The sequence below is a fragment of the Rattus rattus genome, chromosome 6 (genome assembly GCF_011064425.1).
Source record: "Rattus rattus isolate New Zealand chromosome 6, Rrattus_CSIRO_v1, whole genome shotgun sequence".
Lineage (NCBI taxonomy): Eukaryota > Metazoa > Chordata > Mammalia > Rodentia > Muridae > Rattus > Rattus rattus.
Genome location: NC_046159.1, coordinates 140,791,109 through 140,811,855, shown reverse-complemented (window position 1 = coordinate 140,811,855; position 20,747 = coordinate 140,791,109). Strand labels below are relative to the sequence as shown.

Here is a 20,747-nt window from a genome sequence, read left to right as displayed (position 1 = left end):
ATGGAAGCTGAATAATGGTCTACTCAATGATAACTTGGTCAAGGAAGAAATAAAGAAATTAAAGACTTTTTAGAATTTAATGAAAATGAAGTCACAACATACCCAAACTTATGGGACATAATGAAAGCAGTGCTAAGAGGAAAACTCATAGCTCTGAGTGCCTCTAAAAAGAAACTGGAGAGAACATATACTAGTAACTTGACAGCACACTTGAAAGCTCTAGAACAAAAGAAGCAAATATACCCAAGAGGAGTAGATGGCACGAAATAATTAAATTGAGGGCTGAAATAAACCAAGTAGAAATGAAAAGAACTATACAAAGAATCAACAAAACCAGGAGATGGTTCTTTGAGGAAATCAACAAGATAGATAATCTTTAGCTAGACTAACCAGAGGGCATGGAGAGAGTATCCAAATTAAGAAAATCAGAAATGAAAAGGGAGACATAACAACAGAATTTGAGGAAATTAAAAAAATTTCAGATCCTACTACAAAAGCTTATACTCAACAAAACTGGAAAATCTGAATGAAATGGACAATTTTCTAGACAGGTACCAGGTACCAAAGTTAAATCAGGATCAGATAAACCATCTAAACAATCCCATAATCCCTAAAGAAATAGAAGCAGTTATTAATAGTCTCACAACAACAACAACCACCACCACCACAACAACAAAAGCCCAGGACCAGACGCAAAATTCTATGAAACCTTCAAAGAAGACCTAATACCAATACTGTCCAAACTATTCCACAAAATACAAACAGAAGGAACACTACCCCATTCATTCTGTGAAGCCATAGATATGCTGATACCAAAACCACACAAAGACCCAACAAAGAAAACTTTACACCAATTTCCCTTGTGAATATCAATGCCAAAATTCTCAATAAAATTCTCCCAAACTTAATCCAAGAACGCATCAAAATGATCATCCACTATGATCAAGTAGGCTTCATCCTAGGGATGCAGGGATGATTAATATATGGAAATCCATCAAGGTAATCCATTATATAAACAAACTCAAAGAAAAACAATTGATCATTTCATTAGGTACTGAAAAGCAATTGAAAAATTTAATACCCCTTCATGTTTAAAAGTCATGGAAAGATCAGGAATTCAAGGCCCATACCTAAACATAGTAAAAGCAATATATAACAAACCAGTAGCCAGCATCAACCTAATTGGAGAGAAACTTGAAGCAGTCCCACTAAAATCAGGGACTAGACAAGGCTGCCCACCCTCTCCCTACCTGTTCAATATAGTACTTGAAGTCTTAGCACAAGCAGTTAGATAACAAAAGAAGGTCAAAGGAATACAAACTGGAAAGGAAGAAGTCAAAATATCACTATTTGCAGATGATATGATAGTATACTTAAGTGACTGCAAAAATTTCGCCAGAGAGCTCCTACAGCCGATAAACAACTTCAGCAAATTGGCTGAATATAAAATTAACTCAAAACAGTAGCCTTCCTCTTCTCAAAGGATAAACAGGCTGAGAAACAAATTAGGAAAATGACACTGTTCATAATAGTCACAAATAATATAAAATACCTTGGTGTGACTCTAACCAAGCAAGTGAAAGATTTTTACAACAAGAACTTCAAGTCTCTGAAGAAAGAAATTGAAGAAGATCTCAGAAGATAGAAAGATTTCCCATGCTCATGGATTGGCAGGATCTATAGTAAAAGTGGCCATTTTGCCAAAAGCAATCTACAAATTCAATGCAATCCCCATCAAAATTCCAACTCAATTCTTCATAGAGTTAGAAAGAGCAATTCTTAAATTCATTTGGGATTACAAAAGACCCAGGATAGTGAAAAGTATTCTGAATAATAAAAGAACATCTAGGAGAATTACCATCCCTGACCTCAAGCTGTACTACAGAACAATAGTGATAAAAATTGCATGATATTGGTACAGAAATAGACAAGTAGATCAATGGAATAGAATTGAAGACTCAGAAATGAACTCACACACCTACGGTCACTTGATCTTTGAAAGAGAAGCTAAAACCAGTGAAAAAAAGACAGCATTTTCAACAATTGATGCTGGTTCAACTAGTGATCATCCAGAACAATGCAAATTGATCCATTCTTATCTTTCTGTACAAAGCTCAAGTCCAAGTGGATCAAGAACTTCCACATAAAACCAAATAGACTGAATCTAATAGAAGAGAAAGTGGGGCAAAGCCTTGAACACATGGGCACAGGGGAAAATTTCCTGAACCTAACACCAATGAGTTACGTTCTAAGATTAAGAATCAACAAATAAGACCATAAAATTGCAAAACTTCTATAAGGAAAAGGACACTGTCATTAGGACAAAATGGCAACTTACAGATTGGGAAAGGATCTTTACCAGTCCTGCATCTTTGTATATATTTAATATATACAAAGAATTCAAGAAGTTAGACTCCAGAGAACCAAATAATCTTAAAAATGGAGTGCACAGCTAAACAGAGAATTCTCAACTGAGGAAACTTGAATGGCCATGAAGCACCTAAAGAAATGTTCAATATCCTTAGTCATCAGGGAAATGGAAATCAAAAAGACCCTCAGATTCTATCTCACATCAATCAGATTCAAAGGCTAACATCCAAAACTCAGGTGACAGCAGATGCTGGAGAGGATGTGGAGAAAGAGGAACACTCCTCCATTGTTGGTGGCATTGCAAGCTGGCACAACCACTCTGGAAATCAGTCTGGAGGTTCCTCAGAAAACTGGACATTGCACTACCTGAGGACCCAGCTATACCTCTCTTGGGCATATATACAAAAGACGCTCCAACATACAATAAAGACACATGCTGCGCTATGTTCATAGCAGCCTTGTTTATAATAACTAGAAACTGGAAAGAACCCAGATCGTCTTCAACAGAGGAATGGATACAGAAAATGTGGTACATTTACACAATGGAATACTACTTGACTATTAAAAAACAATGACTTTGTGAAATTCGATGGCAAATGGGTTGATCTAGAAAATATCCTGAGTGAGATAACCAAGTCACATGTTATGTACTCACTGATACGTGAATATTAGGCAAAGAGCTTGGATTATCCACGATACAACTCAGACTACATGAAGCTCAAGAGAAAGTAAGACCAAAGAGTAGATGCATTAGTCCTACTTAGAAGGGGGGGCAAAATAATCAAGGGAAGTAGAGAGTGGGAGGGACTTGGGAGGAAGTAAGGAGGGAGAGGGAAAAAAAGACGGGCAGAATCAGATAAGGGAGGAGATGAAGGAGACGCACAGAGGGTCAGGGAATTGAACAGAAGTGTATAGCAATAGGAGACAGGGAACTGGGGGTAGCCACCAGAATGCCCCAGATGCCATGAAAGCAAGAGTCTCCCAGGACACCACAGGGATGACATTAGCTGAAATACCCCACAAAGGGGAGGGAGAGAACCTGTGGAGACCATATTCAGAGGTTAGGTATGACCTCGCCCCCTTACCCCCAGTTGAGGGATGGGACTGCCCATCCATCTTCAAAATATTAACCCAGAATTCTTCCTGCCTAAAGGAAATACAGGGACAAAGAGTGGAGCAGAGATTGAAGGCAAGGCCATCCAGAGCAACCCCACCTGGGGATCCATCCCATATGCAGACACCAAACGCAGACACTATTGCTGATGCCAAGAAGCTCTTGCTGGCAGGAGGCTCTGTCAGATCCTGACCAATACAGTTGTGGATGCTTGAAGCCAACCATTGGACTGATCACAGGGATCCTAATGGAGGAGTTAGGGGAATGACTGAAGGAACTGAAGTGGCCTTATCTGGCACCAATGGGATTGGAGGCCCTAGGTCCTCTTGAGCTCAATGCCACAGTATAAATGAGTGCTAGAGCGGTGAGGTGGGAGTGCATGGGTGGGTGGGAGAGCATCCCCATATAAACAGGGTAAGGGGGGATGGAATAAAAAGGTTGCAGAGGGGAAACAGCGAAAGGGAATGGCATTTGAAATATAAGTAAATAAAATATCCATTTAAAAAAAGAAAGCATAATCTAAACTGACCAATAACTACCATCATGAAAGCATGTGGCATATAAATTCTACTAGAAGAGTAGATGCACACAAGAGGAAATAAAAACATTTGTGGGTCTGGAGAGACAGCTCAGAGTTTTGGAGCCCTGGCCGCCTTTCAGATTCAGTTCCCAGCATCCACATAGCAGTCATCTGTAACTCCAGACCCAGGAGTCTAACAACCTTCCCTGGCCTCCAAGGCACCAGGTTCACATGTGCGCAGTCACACATGGAGGCAAAACATTCATAGACATCGGATAATAATTAAATCCAAAATAATTTAAAGAATGAAACATTTTTAATATAATAAGCATGACCAAGGTGTGTTCAGAATGAACAAGTAGAAGAAAATCAGTAAGTCCTACCTATCAGACAGGCAGTTGCTTCTAGTATCTCTGAATAAATTGACAAAGGAAAAGAATGAACTCAATGAAAAATTGCCTGGCTCCAGATGCACATAAACAGTCCAAAGAAGAGGCTTTGAACCTGTAGGTCATGGCCACTTTGGGGGTCACATATCAGATATCTACGTATCCGATATTTACATTATTGTTGGGAGTGATGTCTTTGAAACCTTCCATTATTGATGTTATTATTATGGTTAGCGTTAAGTATGACTGGGTTCATGGAAAATCCCCAGCCAGAAGACTAATACAAATCTGGTGGCCAGGATGAATAATGATATGATAAAGTTCTGACCTTGCTGAGAAATACATCTAACGTCGATACCCAATGTAATGACCTGTAACCTTTCTTTTTTTTTTATTTTATTTTTTTTTATTTATTTATTTTTTTTTATTAACTTGAGTATTTCTTATGTACATTTCGAGTGCAAACATCCCCTTCCCTCCCCCCCCTTCCTTATGGGTGTTCCCCTCCCCACCCTCCCCCCATTGCCGCCCTCCCCCCGACAGTCTAGTTCACTGGGGGGTTCAGTCTTAGCAGGACCCAGGGCTTCCCCTTTCACTGGTGCTCTTACTAGGATATTCATTGCTACCACGAGGTCAGAGTCCAGGGTCAGTCCATGTATAGTCTTTAGGTAGTGGCTTAGTCCCTGGAAGCTCTGGTTGCTTGGCATTGTTGTACATATGGGGTCTCAAGCCCTTCAAGCTCTTCCAGTTCATTCTCTGATTCCTTCAACGGGGTCCTTCTCAGTTCAGTGGTTTGCTGCTGGCATTCGCCTCTGTATTTGCTGTATTCTGGCTGTGTCTCTCAGGATCGATCTACATCCGCTCCTGTCGGTCTGCACTTCTTTGCTTCATCCATCTTGTCTAATTGGGTGGCTCTATATGTATGGGCCACATGTGGGGCAGGCTCTGAATGGGTGTTCCTTCAGTCTCTGTTTTAATTTTGCCTCTCTCTTCCCTGCCAAGGGTATTCTTGTTCCCTTTTTAAAGAAGGAGTGAAGCCTTCACATTTTGATCATCCGTCTTGAGTTTCATTTGTTCTAGGCAACTAGGGTAATTCAAGCATTTGGGCTAATAGCCACTTATCAGTGAGTGCATACCATGTATGTCTTTCTGTGATTGGGTTAGCTCACTCAGGATGATATTTTCCAGTTCCAACCATTTGCCCACGAATTTCATAAAAGTCGTTGTTTTTTTGATAGCTGAGTAATATTCCATTGTGTAGATGTACCACATTTTCTGTATCCATTCCTCTGTTGAAGGGCATCTGGGTTCTTTCCAGCTTCTGGCTATTATAAATAAGGCTGCGATGAACATAGTGGAGCACGGTCTTTTTATATGTTGGGGCATCTTTTGGGTATATGCCCAAGAGAGGTATAGCTGGATCCTCAGGCAGTTCAATGTCCAATTTTCTGAGAAACCTCCAGACTGATTTCCAGAATGGTTGTACCAGTCTGCAACCCCACCAACAATGGAGGAGTGTTCCTCTTTCTCCGCATCCTCGCCAGCATTTGCTGTCACCTGAGTTTTTGATCTTAGCCATTCTCACTGGTGTGAGGTGAAATCTCAGGGTTGTTTTGATTTGCATTTCCCTGATGACTAAAGATGTTGAACATTTCTTTAGGTGTTTCTCAGCCATTCGGCATTCCTCAGCTGTGAATTCTTTGTTTAGCTCTGAACCCCATTTTTAATAGGGTTATTTGTCTCCCCTGCTTGGTCTAACTTTTTGAGTTCTTTGTATATTTTGGATATAAGGCCTCTATCTGTTGTAGGATTGGTAAAGATCTTTTCCCAATCTGTTGGTTGCCGTTTTGTCCTGACCACAGTGTCCTTTGCCTTACAGAAGCTTTGTAGTTTTATGAGATCCCATTTGTCCATTCTTGATCTTAGAGCATAAGCCATTGGTGTTTTGTTCAGGAAATTTTTCCAGTGCCCATGTGTTCCAGATGCTTCCCTAGTTTTTCTTCTATTAGTTTGAGTGTGTCTGGTTTGATGTGGAGGTCCTTGATCCACTTGGACTTAAGCTTTGTACAGGGTGATAAGCATGGATCGATCTGTATTCTTCTACATGTTGACCTCCAGTTGAACCAGCACCATTTGCTGAAAATGCTATCTTTTTTCCATTGCATGGTTTGGCTCCTTTGTCAAAAATCAAGTGACCATAGGTGTGTGGGTTCATTTCTGGGTCTTCAATTCTGTTCCATTGGTCTATCTGTCTGTCTCTGTACCAATACCATGCAGTTTTTTATCACTATTGCTCTGTAATACTGCTTGAGTTCAGGGATAGCGATTCCCCTGAAGTCCTTTTTTTTTATTGTTGAGGATAGTTTTAGCTATCCTGGGTTTTTGTTATTCCAGATGAATTTGCAAATTGTTCTGTCTAACTCTTTGAAGAATTGGATTGGTATTTTGATGGGGATTGCATTGAATCTGTAGATCGCTTTTGGTAAAATGGCCATTTTTACTATATTAATCCTGCCAATCCATGAGCATGGGAGATCTTTCCATCTTCTGAGGTCTTCTTCAATTTCTTTCTTCAGAGTCTTGAAGTTCTTGTTGTACAAATCTTTTACTTGCTTGGTTAAAGTCACACCGAGGTACTTTATATTATTTGGGTCTATTATGAAGGGTGTCATTTCCCTAATTTCTTTCTCGGCTTGTTTCTCTTTTGTGTAGAGGAAGGCTACTGATTTATTTGAGTTAATTTTATACCCAGCCACTTTGCTGAAGTTGTTTATCAGCTTTAGTAGTTCTCTGGTGGAACTTTTGGGATCACTTAAATATACTATCATATCATCTGCAAATAGTGATATTTTGGCTTCTTCTTTTCCGATCTGTATCCCTTTGACCTCCTTTTGTTGTCTGATTGCTCTGGCTAGAACTTCAAGAACTATATTGAATAAGTAGGGAGAGAGTGGGCAGCCTTGTCTAGTCCCTGATTTTAGTGGGATTGCTTCAAGTTTCTCTCCATTTAGTTTAATGTTAGCCACTGGTTTGCTGTATATGGCTTTTACTATGTTTAGGTATGGGCCTTGGATTCCTATTCTTTCCAGGACTTTTATCATGAAGGGGTGTTGAATTTTGTCAAATGCTTTCTCAGCATCTAATGAAATGATCATGTGGTTTTGTTCTTTCAGTTTGTTTATATAATGGATCACGTTGATGGTTTTTCCAGATATTAAACCATCCCTGCATGCCTGGGATGAAACCTACTTGATCATGGTGGATGATTGTTTTGATGTGCTCTTGGATTCGGTTTGCCAGAATTTTGTTGAGTATTTTTTATGCCGATGTTCATAAGGGAAATTGGTCTGAAGTTCTCTTTCTTTGTTGGGTCTTTTTGTGGTTTAGGTATAAGAGTAATTGTGGCTTCATAGAAGGAATTAGGTAGTGCTCCATCTGTTTCAATTTTGTGGAATAGTTTGGATAATATTGGTACGAGGTCTTCTATGAAGGTCTGATAGAATTCTGCACTAAACCCGTCTGGACCTGGGCTCTTTTTGGTTGGGAGACCTTTAATGACCGCTTCTATTTCCTTAGGAGTTATGGGGTTGTTTAACTGGTTTATCTGTTCCTGATTTAACTTCGGTACCTGGTATCTGTCTAGGAAATTGTCCATTTCCTGCAGATTTTCAAGTTTTGTTGAGTATAGGCTTTTATAGTAAGATCTGAGATTTTTTGAATTTCCTCTGAATCTGTAGTTATGTCTCCCTTTTCATTTCTGATTTTGTTAATTTGGACACCCTCTCTGTGTCCTCTCGTTAGTCTGGCTAAGGGTTTATCTATCTTGTTGATTTTCTCAAAGAACCAACTTTTGGTTCTGTTGATTCTTTCTATGGTCCTTTTTGTTTCTACTTGGTTGATTTCAGCTCTGAGTTTGATTATTTCCTGCCTTCTACTCCTCCTGGGTGTATTTGCTTCTTTTTGTTCTAGAGCTTTTAGGTGTGCTGTCAAGCTGCTGACATATGCTCTTTCCTGTTTCTTTCTTGCAGGCACTCAGCGCTATGAGTTTTCCTCTTAGCACAGCTTTCATCGTGTCCCATAAGTTTGGGTATGTTGTACCTTCATTTTCATTAAATTCTAAAAAGTTTTTAATTTCTTTCTTTATTTCTTCCTTGACCAGGTTATCATTGAGTAGAGCATTGTTCAATTTCCACGTATATGTGGGCATTCTTCCCTTACTGTTATTGAAGACCAGCTTTAGGTCGTGGTGGTCCGATAGCACGCATGGGATTATTTCTATCTTTCTGTACCTGTTGAGGCCCGTTTTTTGACCAATTATATGGTCAATTTTGGAGAAAGTACCATGAGGAGCTGAGAAGAAGGTATATCCTTTTGCATTAGGGTAGAATGTTCTATAAATATCCGTTAAGTCCATTTGGCTCATGACTTCTCTTAGTCTGTCTACGTCTCTGTTTAATTTCTGTTTCCATGATCTGTCCATTGATGAGAGTGGGGTGTTGAAGTCTCCTACTATTATTGTGTGAGGTGCAATATGTGTTTTGAGCTTTAGTAAGGTTTCTTTTACGTATGTAGGTGCCCTTGTATTTGGGGCATAGATATTTAGGATTGAGAGTTCATCTTGGTGGATTTTTCCTTTGATAAATATAAAGTGTCCTTCCTTATCTTTTTTGATGACTTTTAGTTGAAAATTGACTTTATTTGATATTAGAATGGCTACTCCAGCTTGCTTTTTCTGACCATTTGCTTGGAAAGTTGTTTTCCAGCCTTTCACTCTGAGGTAGTGTCTGTCTTTGTCTCTGAGGTGTGTTTCCTGTAGACAGCAGAATGCAGGGTCCTCGTTGCGTATCCAGTTTGTTAATCTATGTCTTTTTATTGGGGAGTTGAGGCCATTGATGTTGAGAGATATTAAGGAATAGTGATTATTGCTTCCTGTTATATTCATACTTGGATGTGTTATGTTTGTGTGCTTTTCTTCTCTTTGTTTTGTTGCCAAGACGATTAGTTTCTTGCCTCTTCTTGGGTATAGCTTGCCTCCTTATGTTGGGCTTTACCATTTATTATCCTTTGTAGCGCTGGATTTGTAGAAAGATATTGTGTAAATTTGGTTTTGTCATGGAATATCTTGGTTTCTCCATCTATGTTAATTGAGAGTTTTGCAGGATACAGTAGCCTGGGCTGGCATTTGTGTTCTCTTAGGGTCTGAATGACATCAGTCCAGGATCTTCTGGCCTTCATAGTTTCTGGCGAAAAGTCTGGTGTGATTCTGATAGGTCTGCCTTTATATGTTACTTGACCTTTTTCCCTTACTGCTTTTAATATTCTTTCTTTATTTTGTGCGTTTGGTGTTTTGACTATTATGTGACGGGAGGTGTTTCTTTTCTGGTCCAATCTATTTGGAGTTCTGTAGGCTTCTTGTATGCATATGGGTATCTCTTTTTTTAGGTTAGGGAAGTTTTCTTCTATGATTTTGTTGAAGATATGTACTGGTCCTTTGAGCTGGGAGTCTTCACTCTCTTCTATACCTATTATCCTTAGGCTTGATCTTCTCATTGAGTCCTGGATTTCCTGTATGTTTTGGACCAGTAGCTTTTTCCGCTTTACATTATCTTTGACAGTTGAGTCAATGATTTCTATGGAATCTTCTGCTCCTGAGATTCTCTCTTCCATCTCTTGTATTCTGTTGGTAAAGCTTGTATCTACAGCTCCTTGTCTCTTCTTTTGGTTTTCTATATCCAGGGTTGTTTCCCTGTGTTCTTTCTTGATTGCTTCTATTTCCATTTTTAATTCCTTCCACTGTTTGATTGTGTTTTCCTGGAATTCTTTCAGGGATTTTTGTGTCTCCTCTCTATGGGCTTCTACTTGTTTATTTATGTTTTCCTGGAATTCTTTCAGGCATTTTTGCGATTCCTCTCTGTAGGCTTCTACTTGTTCTCTAAGGTAGTTCATCATGTCTTTCTTGAAGTTCTCCAGCATCATGGTCAAATATGATTTTGAATCTAGATCTTGCTTTTCTGGTGTGTTTGGATATTCCATGTTTGTTTTGATGGGAGAATTGGGCGCCGATGGTGCCATGTAGTCTTGGTTTCTGTTGCTTGGGTTCCTGCGCTTGCCTCTCGCCATCAAATTATCTCTAGTGTTACTTTGTTCTGCTATTTCTGACAGTGGCTAAACTGTCCTATAGGCCTGTGTGTCAGGAGTGCTGTAGACCTGTTTTCCTCTCTTTCAGTCAGTTATGGGGACAGAGTGTTCTGCTTTCGGGCCTGTAGTTTTTCCTTTCTACAGGTTTTCAGCTGTTCTTGTGGACCTGTGCCTTGAGTTCACCAGGCAGGTCACTTGCAGCAGATAAGTTAGTCTTACCTGTGGTCCCGAGGCTCAAGTTCGCTCGCGGGGTTCTGCCCACGGGCTCTCCGAGGTGGCAGCAACCAGGAAGATCTGCGCCGCCTCTTCCAGGGGCCTCCGTGCACCAGGGTTCCAGATGGCCTCCGGTGTTTTCCTCTGGACTCAGTAATGTGTGCAGAGAGCAGTCTCTTCTGGTTTTGCAGGCGTGTCTGCCTCTCTGAAGGTTTAGCTCTCCCTCCCACGGGATTTGGGTGCAGAGAACTGTTTATCCGGTCTGTTTCCTTCAGGTTCCGGCGGTGTCTCAGGCAGGGCTCCTGCTGCTCCTGGGCCCTCCCCCACAGGAACCCAGAGGCCTTGTACAGTTTCCTCTTGGGTCAGGGATGTGGGCAGGGGTGGGCAGTGTTGGTGGTCTCTTCCGCTCTGCAGCCTCAGGAGTGCCCACCTCAACCTGTAACCTTTCTGAGAAACCAACATCCTGTTGACATCAGCTGACCACATGAATACTGTGTCCTAGGCCTGAGTAAATGTTTCCCAGTTCCCCCGTCCCTCTGATACCCCTGTTATGATATAAATAGCCTTGGGAAAAAATAAAATTGATCAGACTCTTGTCTTGGCTTCCTTCTTCGCATCTCTTGTCAGCCATTCTCTTCCAGGTACCCTTAGCACCTCGTTGACACATTATGATTCAGAGCAGTCAGCATCAGTGAAAGTCCGTGGTGAAAGCAAGGCCATTAACTGGTAATAAAAAAATGTGATTCTATAACTTTAACTTGGGATGAGGATGTGTGGGAGGACCAAATAAACTGAAAGGTGGAGAGAAAGTATCCAAATTAACAAAATCAGGGTAACTCTAACCAAGCAAATGAAAGCTATGTATGATAAAAACATCAAGTCTTTTAAGAAAGAAATCGAAAAGGATATCAGAACACAGATATCCCATGTTCATGGATTGATTGGTAGGATCAACATGATAATAGCACCCTATCAATAGCAATCTACAGATTAACTACAATTCCCACAAAAGTCCCATCACAACTTTTTACAGATCTTGAAAGGATAATTTTCAGCTTCATATGGAAACACAAAAACTCAGGATAGCTAAAACAATCCTGAATACTAAAAGAACTACTGGAGGCATCACCCACCCCTAACCTCAATTTGTACAATAGAGCTATAGCAATAAAAACAGCATGGCATTGGCACAAAGCAGACATGATGATGAATGGAATCAAACTGAAGACCCAGACACAAATCCACAGGCCTATGGACACTTGGGTTCTGTTGTTGTTATTCTTTTGTTTGTTTCTTTTGTTTTCTTTTATAAAGAAGCCAAAAACATACACTGAGAGGAAAAAGACAGCATCTTCAACAAATGGTGCTGATCAAACTGGATGCAAATAGATCCATACTAATCATCTGCGCAAAACTCAAATCCAAATTGATCAAAGACCTAAACGTTAAACCAGATGCACTGAGGCTGATAGAGAGAGTGGAAGAGCCTTGAACTCATTGGCACAGGAAAACACCTTCCAAACATAACACTGTTAGCACAGGCACTAAGATCAACAATTCATAAATGGGACCCCATAAAACTGAAAAACTTTTGCATGGCAAAAGATGCTGTCATATGGACATAGTGCAGCCTACTGAATGGGGAAAGATTTTTACCAACGACATATACAAAATATATAAAGAACTCCAGAAACTAGTTATCAAGAAAACAAATAACCCAATTAATAGATCTAAACAGAATTCTCAATAGAGGAATCTCAAATTGCTGAGAAACACTCATAGAAATGTTCAATATCCTTAATCTTCAGGTGTGGCAGAATCTTTCTCTAATAAAGATTTCAAGGAGCCAATCACTGGGCTAGTAGGCAGGACTTTCAGGTTGGAGAGGGGAAGAGGAGAAGCAGGTGAAAAGATAGGTCTTTTGGATGAGAGAGTTGATAAAGAACAGAATGTAGGTGGGGGAAGCCCCTGGTTCAGACAGTGGATCCATCGGGACCCTCTACCAGAAGATTTATAACTTCAAATGCCTTACAAATTAGGATGCTAGTTGCTGCCCCCAGTGATTGTGTTACCTGTTGACTCTAAACTAAGTTTGTGTGGTGTCTCCCTTCACGTAGGGACTCAACTGGGTTCCAGAAAGAAAGGTATGGAGGCAAAGCATGGGTTTGCGAGAAGTGGACCCCAACTAGCCGTGGGAATTTGGAAGTGTGGGGCTGGCCTGTCAGCGACCTACCTTGGGAACTTAGCGAGCTGGGTGGAGAGATTGCAAAGCTCTGAGTCAGGGAGTCTGCCAGGCTGAGAACCGACTGGCCTGTCCACGGGTGCCTTGCTGGTGGTAGCATAGGATTCTATTTATTACTTCATGCAACAATCAGGGAAATGCAAATCAAAATTACTTTTGGATCTTAGAACCACAAGAAAGGCTAAGATCAATAAAACTAGTGACAACTAATGCTGGTAAGGATGTGGAGTAAGGGAAACATCCATCCCTTGTAGGACTACAGACTTGTACAGCCACTGTGGAAATCAGCCCCTCAGGAAGATGGAAATTGATCTATGTCAAGATCCAACAATACCACTCTTGGGCATGCTTCACCTACCACAGAGATACTTATTCAGCTATGTTCATTGCTGCTCTGTTTAATAATAGCCAGAAATTTAGAGAAGCCTAGATATTCCTCAACAGAAGAATGGATAAGGAAAATATGGTATATTTACAAAATAGAGTATTACTTAGCTGTTAAAAAATAAAATGAAGTTTGCAGGTAAATCGATGGTGCTAGGATAAAACTAGAATAAAAACGAAGTATCCCAGACTCAGAAAGACAAATATGGTATGCATTCAGTTATATGTGGATATTAGCTGCTAAGTCAAAATAACCAAGCTATAATCCATCAAGTCACACAAGGTGAGTATAGAGTAGCTATGGAGTAAAGGACTAGGGGTACAAATAGATCTTGTTAGGAAAGAGAAATAGAATATGTAGTTATGGACCAATATGAAGAGCTGGATGCAAGGATCAAGTGGAGAAGGGGAAGAGAGAGGGGAATGAGATAGGAAGTAAAGGAAGAGACAGCTAAGGTCAGAGTTTCCTTTCGGGGTGGTATGGAAACCCTATATAGTTGACTCTTTCTAAAGCATATACATATATGAAGATGATCTAAATGAAACTGCCAAATAATGGGAGTGATAGAGTCCCAGTTGACCATCTCTTGCCATCAATGAAGCTTCCAGTACTGGGATTACATCTCATTGAGTTGTTGGCCAAAGAGGTTTCATGGGAATCCCCAAGCAACCAGGCTGTTACTAAGACCACAAACTGACAGCAAGGCCTCATTGCTGAAGACAACACAGATTCATTGAACATGGAGAAGTCAAACCAGTGCTTACATAGAGCTTTCACTACTACATTCAAGCATCTTTGGTACAAAAAGGTGCTCTGCACACTACCTGAAAAGAAACATACACACCAAGTCAGCCACAAATCCTTTGGTCTACAAGGGTATCCTGCCTGCAAGATGTGCTAGGGCAATGGTGACACAAAGCTTGTGGGAACAGCCAACCAACATCTGATTTGACTTGAGGCCCACTCCAGGAAATGGAAGTCATACCAGACACTGCTTGAGTGACCAAGAACCTGAAACTAGATAACCCAGGGTCTTAGAGCAAGACCAAATATTACACAAAAATAAAATAACTCCTAGTGACATTCTAATATACTCTTAGATCAGAGCCTTAATCAGCCATCGTCAGAGAAGCATCTTCCTTTAGCAAATGGGAAAAAATAAAGAGACCCACACCCTGGTATTAAGAGAGTGAAAAACCTTGGAATACTCAGCCCTAAATCTCTTCCCTCCAGGGCTCAGGGAACACTGAAAGAGGAGGCAGAAAGAATATAAGAGGATGAAGGACACCAAGAAAATGAGACCTTCTAAATCAGGATGATCAAAGTTCATATGAACTCACAGATACTGAGGCAGCACGCACAGAGCCTGCACGGGTTTGCACTTTGTATTTTATGGTGTCCAGATTAATGTTTTTTTATGAGATTCCTGAGTTTGTGAATGAGTGGTCTCTGTTGCTTGTACCTTCTCTTGGGCTCTTTTCCTTCTATTTATTTTGTCCAATTCTAATGTATTAATTTTTGTTTTGTCTTACGTTTTATTACTATCTTTTAGATGCCTGTCTGGCTTTTAATAAGAGGCAGAAAGGGAGTCAATCTGGATGGGAGGTGATATGGGGAGGAACTGGTAGGAGTAAAGGGATGGAAAACAATAATCAGGATGTATTATGTAAAAAAAATTTTAAGTAAAAGAAAAAATTACACCCTCAATACCCAACATTGTGCTGCTTGTAAGAAACTCACCAGTAAAGCCACACAGAGATACCAAAAGATAAAGAATAAAAATGATATTCCAAACAAATGGGAACTTAGAATAAACAGAAACAACTATACTTACATCAGAAAGGGATGACTTGATAGAAAAATATCATAGAACAATGAGTTACTGTATATAAAAACCGATTAACTGTATAAGAAAACGTAATGATCGTAATACTACATACATGGTAGGAGACCCGATTTTATAAAACTGATACTATTGACCAAAACTGAAAGATAGGTTTCCAATACAATAGGAAAATAAATAAATACCAACACAACAATTTTATTAATGGAGCAATCATAAGACTGGAAGGAGACAAAAGTTAAACTATATTACAGGTCAAATGGATCCAATGAACATTTATAGAAACTTCCACTCAACCATTACTCCATCTGCATGTGTAACTTCCTCAAGAATGGATCATATTTCAATATATAAAACACAAATTAAAAAAAATTGAAGCACTTTTCTTGATCACAATAGAATGAAATTGAATCAATCACAAAAGAATTCTTAAGAGTTACACAGATACATAGAGTCTGAGTAATATATTTCCAAAAAGAGAAGATTATAGAGAAAGTCAGAAAGGAAATTTAAAGTTTCTTGAAATAAGTGGCAGTAGAAATACAACAGACCAACTTTTACAAGATAGAGCCAAAAAAAAAAAAAGTACTAATGGGAGATTTTATAGCTATTAGTATAGAACTTACATAAACTACACAATCTATCTTAAGGGCACTGAAAAGCCAGAAGAAATCAAAATCAGTTTAGAACTAAACTAGTGAAATAAAGATAAAGTCAGCACCAAAAATAACAGTGGAACAGAGTTGGTTTTTTTCTCCCCAAAGGACAAATAATTTCAGCAAGCCTTTAGTCAGACTAAGACAGAAAAGACACAGTCATCGGTGAAAACAAGACATCACACAAATATGAACATGACTAGTACCATGAAAAGCTATATGCTGGGGAATTAGAAAAATCTAGAAAAAGAGCAAGCTAAAATCTTGACATAGGTTAACTTACCAAATTTGAACCAAGAGGACATGAAAAAAAAAATGAACAGACCAAAAATATTCCTTCACTATAGTACCCTTGAAAAATAGCATAGCAGAATTGCTTCAGAAAACAATTAAGGTATATACGATAAAATGCATATCCAGTATCACACTGAATGGGGAAAAACAGACTATTTTTTAAGAGGAGGAAAGGAGTATCCACTCTCACCATTTTTATTCAATGGACTGCCAGAAATTTTAGCCAGTGCCAAGAGAGCAAAGAAAGAAAAGGCATTAATAGCACAGATGGGGAAGAAACTCACGAATAGACAGTTCTAAAGGAAGAAACGTAAGTGAGCAATACATTTTTAAAAATCTTTCAGAATCATTACTCATCAGGGAAATGTAAATTAGCAGTAAGAGACAAGTGGATCTTTGTGGATTCCAGGCTATACAGGGCCACACGGTGAGGACTTCTCTTAAACTAAAAACAAACAAACCCCTACTGCACTGAAGCTGGATGTCACAGTTCACAGTTATAATCCAGCATTCTGGAGGATTAAGAGGTCAAGGCCAGGGAAGGCTAATAGCAAGTTCAGGGCCAGCCTGTACTACATGAGACCCTGCATCACAAACAAACTAAACTACATTGGTATTCCATCCCATCCCTGTGAGTGGGCACACATCGGGAAGGCAAACAATAAACAATGCTGTATATAAAAAGAAATCCTGGCCCATTGTTGGTGGAGATGTACACTGAAACAGTCACCATGGAAGTCAGTATGGAGGGTTCTCATAAAGTAAAAAAAAAAAAAAAAAAAAAAAAAAAAAGAGCTGCAATACAATCCATCAATACCACTCCCAGGGATACACCCAAAAGATTCTAAGTCTCAAACAGCATACCACAGAGATACTAGATCCATGTTTATAAGTCACACTCTTCACTTGCCTGAGACATGGAATCACACTGTAGGGGTTCATCAGCTAATGAATGGATAGAGAAACCATGGTGTATACATATAACGAAACTGCATTCAGGGGTAAAGAAGAATAAAATGGTGACATCTGGTTAAAATGAATGGAACTAGGAATCATTGCTTTAGACCTTAGAAGAGGGGAACAAAAATATTCATAGGAGGCGATATGGAGACAATGTTTAGAGCAGAGACTGAAGGAAAGGCCATCCAGAGACTGCCCCACCCATATACATACAGCCACCAAACCCAGACAATATTGCTGATGCCAAGAAGTGCATGCTGACAGGAGCCTGATATAGCTGTCTCCTGAGAGGCTCTGCCAGAGCATGACAAATACAGAGGCGAGTGCTAACAGCCAACCATTGAACAGAGAGCAGGTGCCCCATTGGAGGAGTTAGAGAAAGGATTGAAGGAGCTGAAGGGGTTTGAAACCCCATAAGAACAACAATACCAACCAACCAAAGCTCCCAGGGACTAAACCACCATCCAAAGAGTACCCATGGATAGACCCATAGCTCCAGCTGCATATGTAGCAAAGGATGGCCTTGTTGGGCACCAATGGGAGGAGAAACCCTTAATTCTACCAAGGCTGGACCCAATGTAGGGGAATGTCAGGGCAGGGAGGCAGAAAGGGGTGGGGGAACACCCTCATAGAAGCAGGGGTGAGGGCAGTATGATAGGGGGTTTATGGAGGGGAAATTGGGAAAGGGGATAACATTTGAAATGTAAATAAAAAAATCCAAGAAAAAGAATGCTGAAAAATAAATAAATATTGCTTATGTTCTCTCACATACTGTTCCTTAAATTCCTTCCCTGGGAAGATATACATAATATCTTCCCCTCCTAAGATCTCAGTGACAAACTGAGATATGACTTCATCAAAGTTCACACGGGAAAAGCAATAAATGTGTTAGACTTACAGAGCAAGTAGAGGAGCCCTTCCAGGCAGGTGCATAGTTGACCTTAAAGAGGCCACACTAAAAGGTTTGTACTCGGCAAGGCTGATGACTTTTCCATGACTGTGTAGAAGGAGATCGCTCTCTTCGTCCTCTCCCACCTCTATCCCTTAGCCTCTCGCCCAAGACAATAGTCAGGGAAGATTTGCATACAACTCCATTGGGAGGCTGGACACTCAGGCAAAGGGTCTAATGACCTTTCTCAACCCCTCTGTTCTGGCTTGTTTTTAACATTTACTCAACCCAGGTTAGATTCATAGAGAAGGGCACCTCAATAGAGAAGATGCCTTTTACCAGATTGGCCTGTGGACAAACCTGCGGTGCGTTTTTGATTGGTAATTGGTGTGGTGACTGAGGGCAGTTCCACCCCTTAGCAGGTAGTCCTGGTTACTACAAGTGGCTAGACTGAGCAAGCCACAAAGAGCAAGCAAATAGGCATCATTCTCTTATGACTTCTGCTTCAGTTCTGCCTGGAGTTCCTTTGATGAACTCTAAGCTTGAAATAAGCCCTTTCCTCCCAGAGGTAAACAGTCAACAGACCCAGCTATGATGGTCGGACCTAAAGATAGTCCTATACCACATGTGCAGAATCTACGTAGGCGTGTCTATGTGTGTAGGTTATGAAAAGAGGGGTTATGAAAACGGGTTATAAAAAGAGAGGAAGAAGTTTATAGCAAAGCAGAACAAGATCATTGAATGTATGAAGTGAAAGAAGGAAGCAAAGGGTCATGGTATTTATCATAGCAAAGAAAAGTCAGTAATGCAGCACTCCAGCTATGCCTATGAACATAAAGAAAATTTTTTAAAAAATTGCAAATGCAGCTGAAAAGGAATGTCCATGCACCGTTGATAGGAATATATTTTACTATTAGGATTATGGAGAACAGGATAGATGTTACCCAAAAAGCTGAAACTCGAATACTCATATCATCCAGCCAACCCACTTCTGAGTATATATCCACAGGACATGTAGTCAGCACGTCCGGTGGCTATGCTTCAGTTGCGAATTGGCACACCGGAAGGAGGAACCTCAACTGAGGAATATCCTCCGGTAGATTGGTGAGTGGGCATGTCTGATCAATGATTGATGTGGGAGGGCCCAGCCCAATGTGGGTGGAGCTACCCCTGGGCAAGTGGGCCCGAGCTGTGTAAGAGTATAGGCTGTAAGCCATGGCGAGCAAAGCAGTAAGCAGAATTCTTCCACGGCTTCTGCTTCAGGTCTTGTCTCCAGAAACCGGCCTTGGCCTTTCTAGATGATGGACTGAAACCTGTAAGCCAAACAAACCCCTTTCTCCCACAAGTCGCTTGGGGTTGGTGTTTTATTACAGCAACAGAGAAGCAAATGGGACAACATGCAAAATATATACCCATATGTCCATGTTTCATTCAGCAGTACTCAGAGCAGCTAAGATACACAGTGAGCCTGGACGTCCGTCAATAGATAAAGACGTGTGCTATATTTACTAGTGGACTATTGTTCAGTCGTAAAGAAGGGAAGAAACCTGGGCAATTAGCTCCGTGTTAGAATTCATACCTACCCTAAGTTTGATCTCCAGTCGTACAAGAGGAAAAGAGACCAGGAAAATGAAGTCATCATTTGTAGCAACATGGTTGGAATGGACAGATGTTAAGAAAAAATGAACTAGACAGAAAGATGAGTACCAAATGTCCATATGAAGCTAAAATATGACCACCTGCACGCAGAATAATGTTTACTTAAGATTAGGGAGGGGCTGTGAGGGGATGGGAAAGGGTGGTTGGATCTGCTGCTGCATATCCCAAGTATGACAGTACTACATTGAACCCATTAATATGTAGGATTGAACACATTAATGAATATAAACAATAAACAACATATGATCATGACAACCGATACTTTCTATTCTACCGTAGAGGAATGCAGAGTGCTAATCTAATTTTCCTCTGCACTTGGAAACCTGGTCCAAAAGCACCCTGTCACATGCCTACCTATTCAGAGCCATGGGAACGAGCTCTCATTTGGGATCTCTATTAATGTTTCCCACGTGTATGCCTGAGCATTGCTGGTCTCTCTGAGGGATGCTGACAGCTCAGGGAGAGAGATCCACGCGGTAGTTCTTATATTTTGTCAAGGTAGGTGTCGCATGTGTCCAGGCAGATGTGGCTTCCAGCTTTTCAGTGTCAAATGCGGTAGCACAAGCCATCAGGCCGAACTTTAAACTGACGTGGAATAAGACAGATCTATATTTTGCAACTTCACCGAGAGACTTATGCATCATAAAGTGAAAAAACGATTGGAATTTATTTTAAAAATATACTGTAACAAGAGTTCATAAGTTCTGTGTGCCAGCTTGAATGTTGACCATGGAGAAATAGATGCCTTTCTGGGCCAGCAGCTGCTGGTGGGTGCCGTGCTCCTTGACCTTGCCGTTGTCGATCACCACGATCAAGTCTGCGTTCTGGATGGTGGACAGGCGGTGCGCGATCACAATGCAGGTGCGGCCTTCCCTGGCTTTGTCCAGCGCTTCCTGGACGACCTGTCGAAAACCCAACAAGAGCTTTGTACTGAGTACTGGAGTAACACGCTTGATGGATATTTAAAGCTATGGTATCTGAGCAGCATCAACTATAATTCTTTTTCTAATCTCTGTGAACATGTCTTTAGGCATGCGTATTTTACATGGCTGCGGTTGTGCGCCACATCCTGGTT

At 40.5% G+C, this 20,747-nt stretch overlaps 1 protein-coding gene across 3 annotated transcripts in view; it reads right to left on the bottom strand.

Moving 5' to 3' along the window:
* Positions 1–19,363: 19,363 nt before the first annotated feature.
* The window catches only part of Abcb4 (ATP binding cassette subfamily B member 4), a 215,940-nt gene continuing 214,556 nt past the window's right edge, over positions 19,364–20,747 (bottom strand). For 2 of the 3 annotated variants that reach the window (XM_032907035.1, XM_032907038.1), the window contains one exon: positions 19,364–20,574. In XM_032907035.1, coding sequence (XP_032762926.1) covers positions 20,368–20,574 — 207 coding nt within the window. In that variant the 3' untranslated portion in view covers positions 19,364–20,367. The remainder of the gene's footprint in view (positions 20,575–20,747) is intronic. The other variant, XM_032907036.1, reaches the window with a different exon arrangement.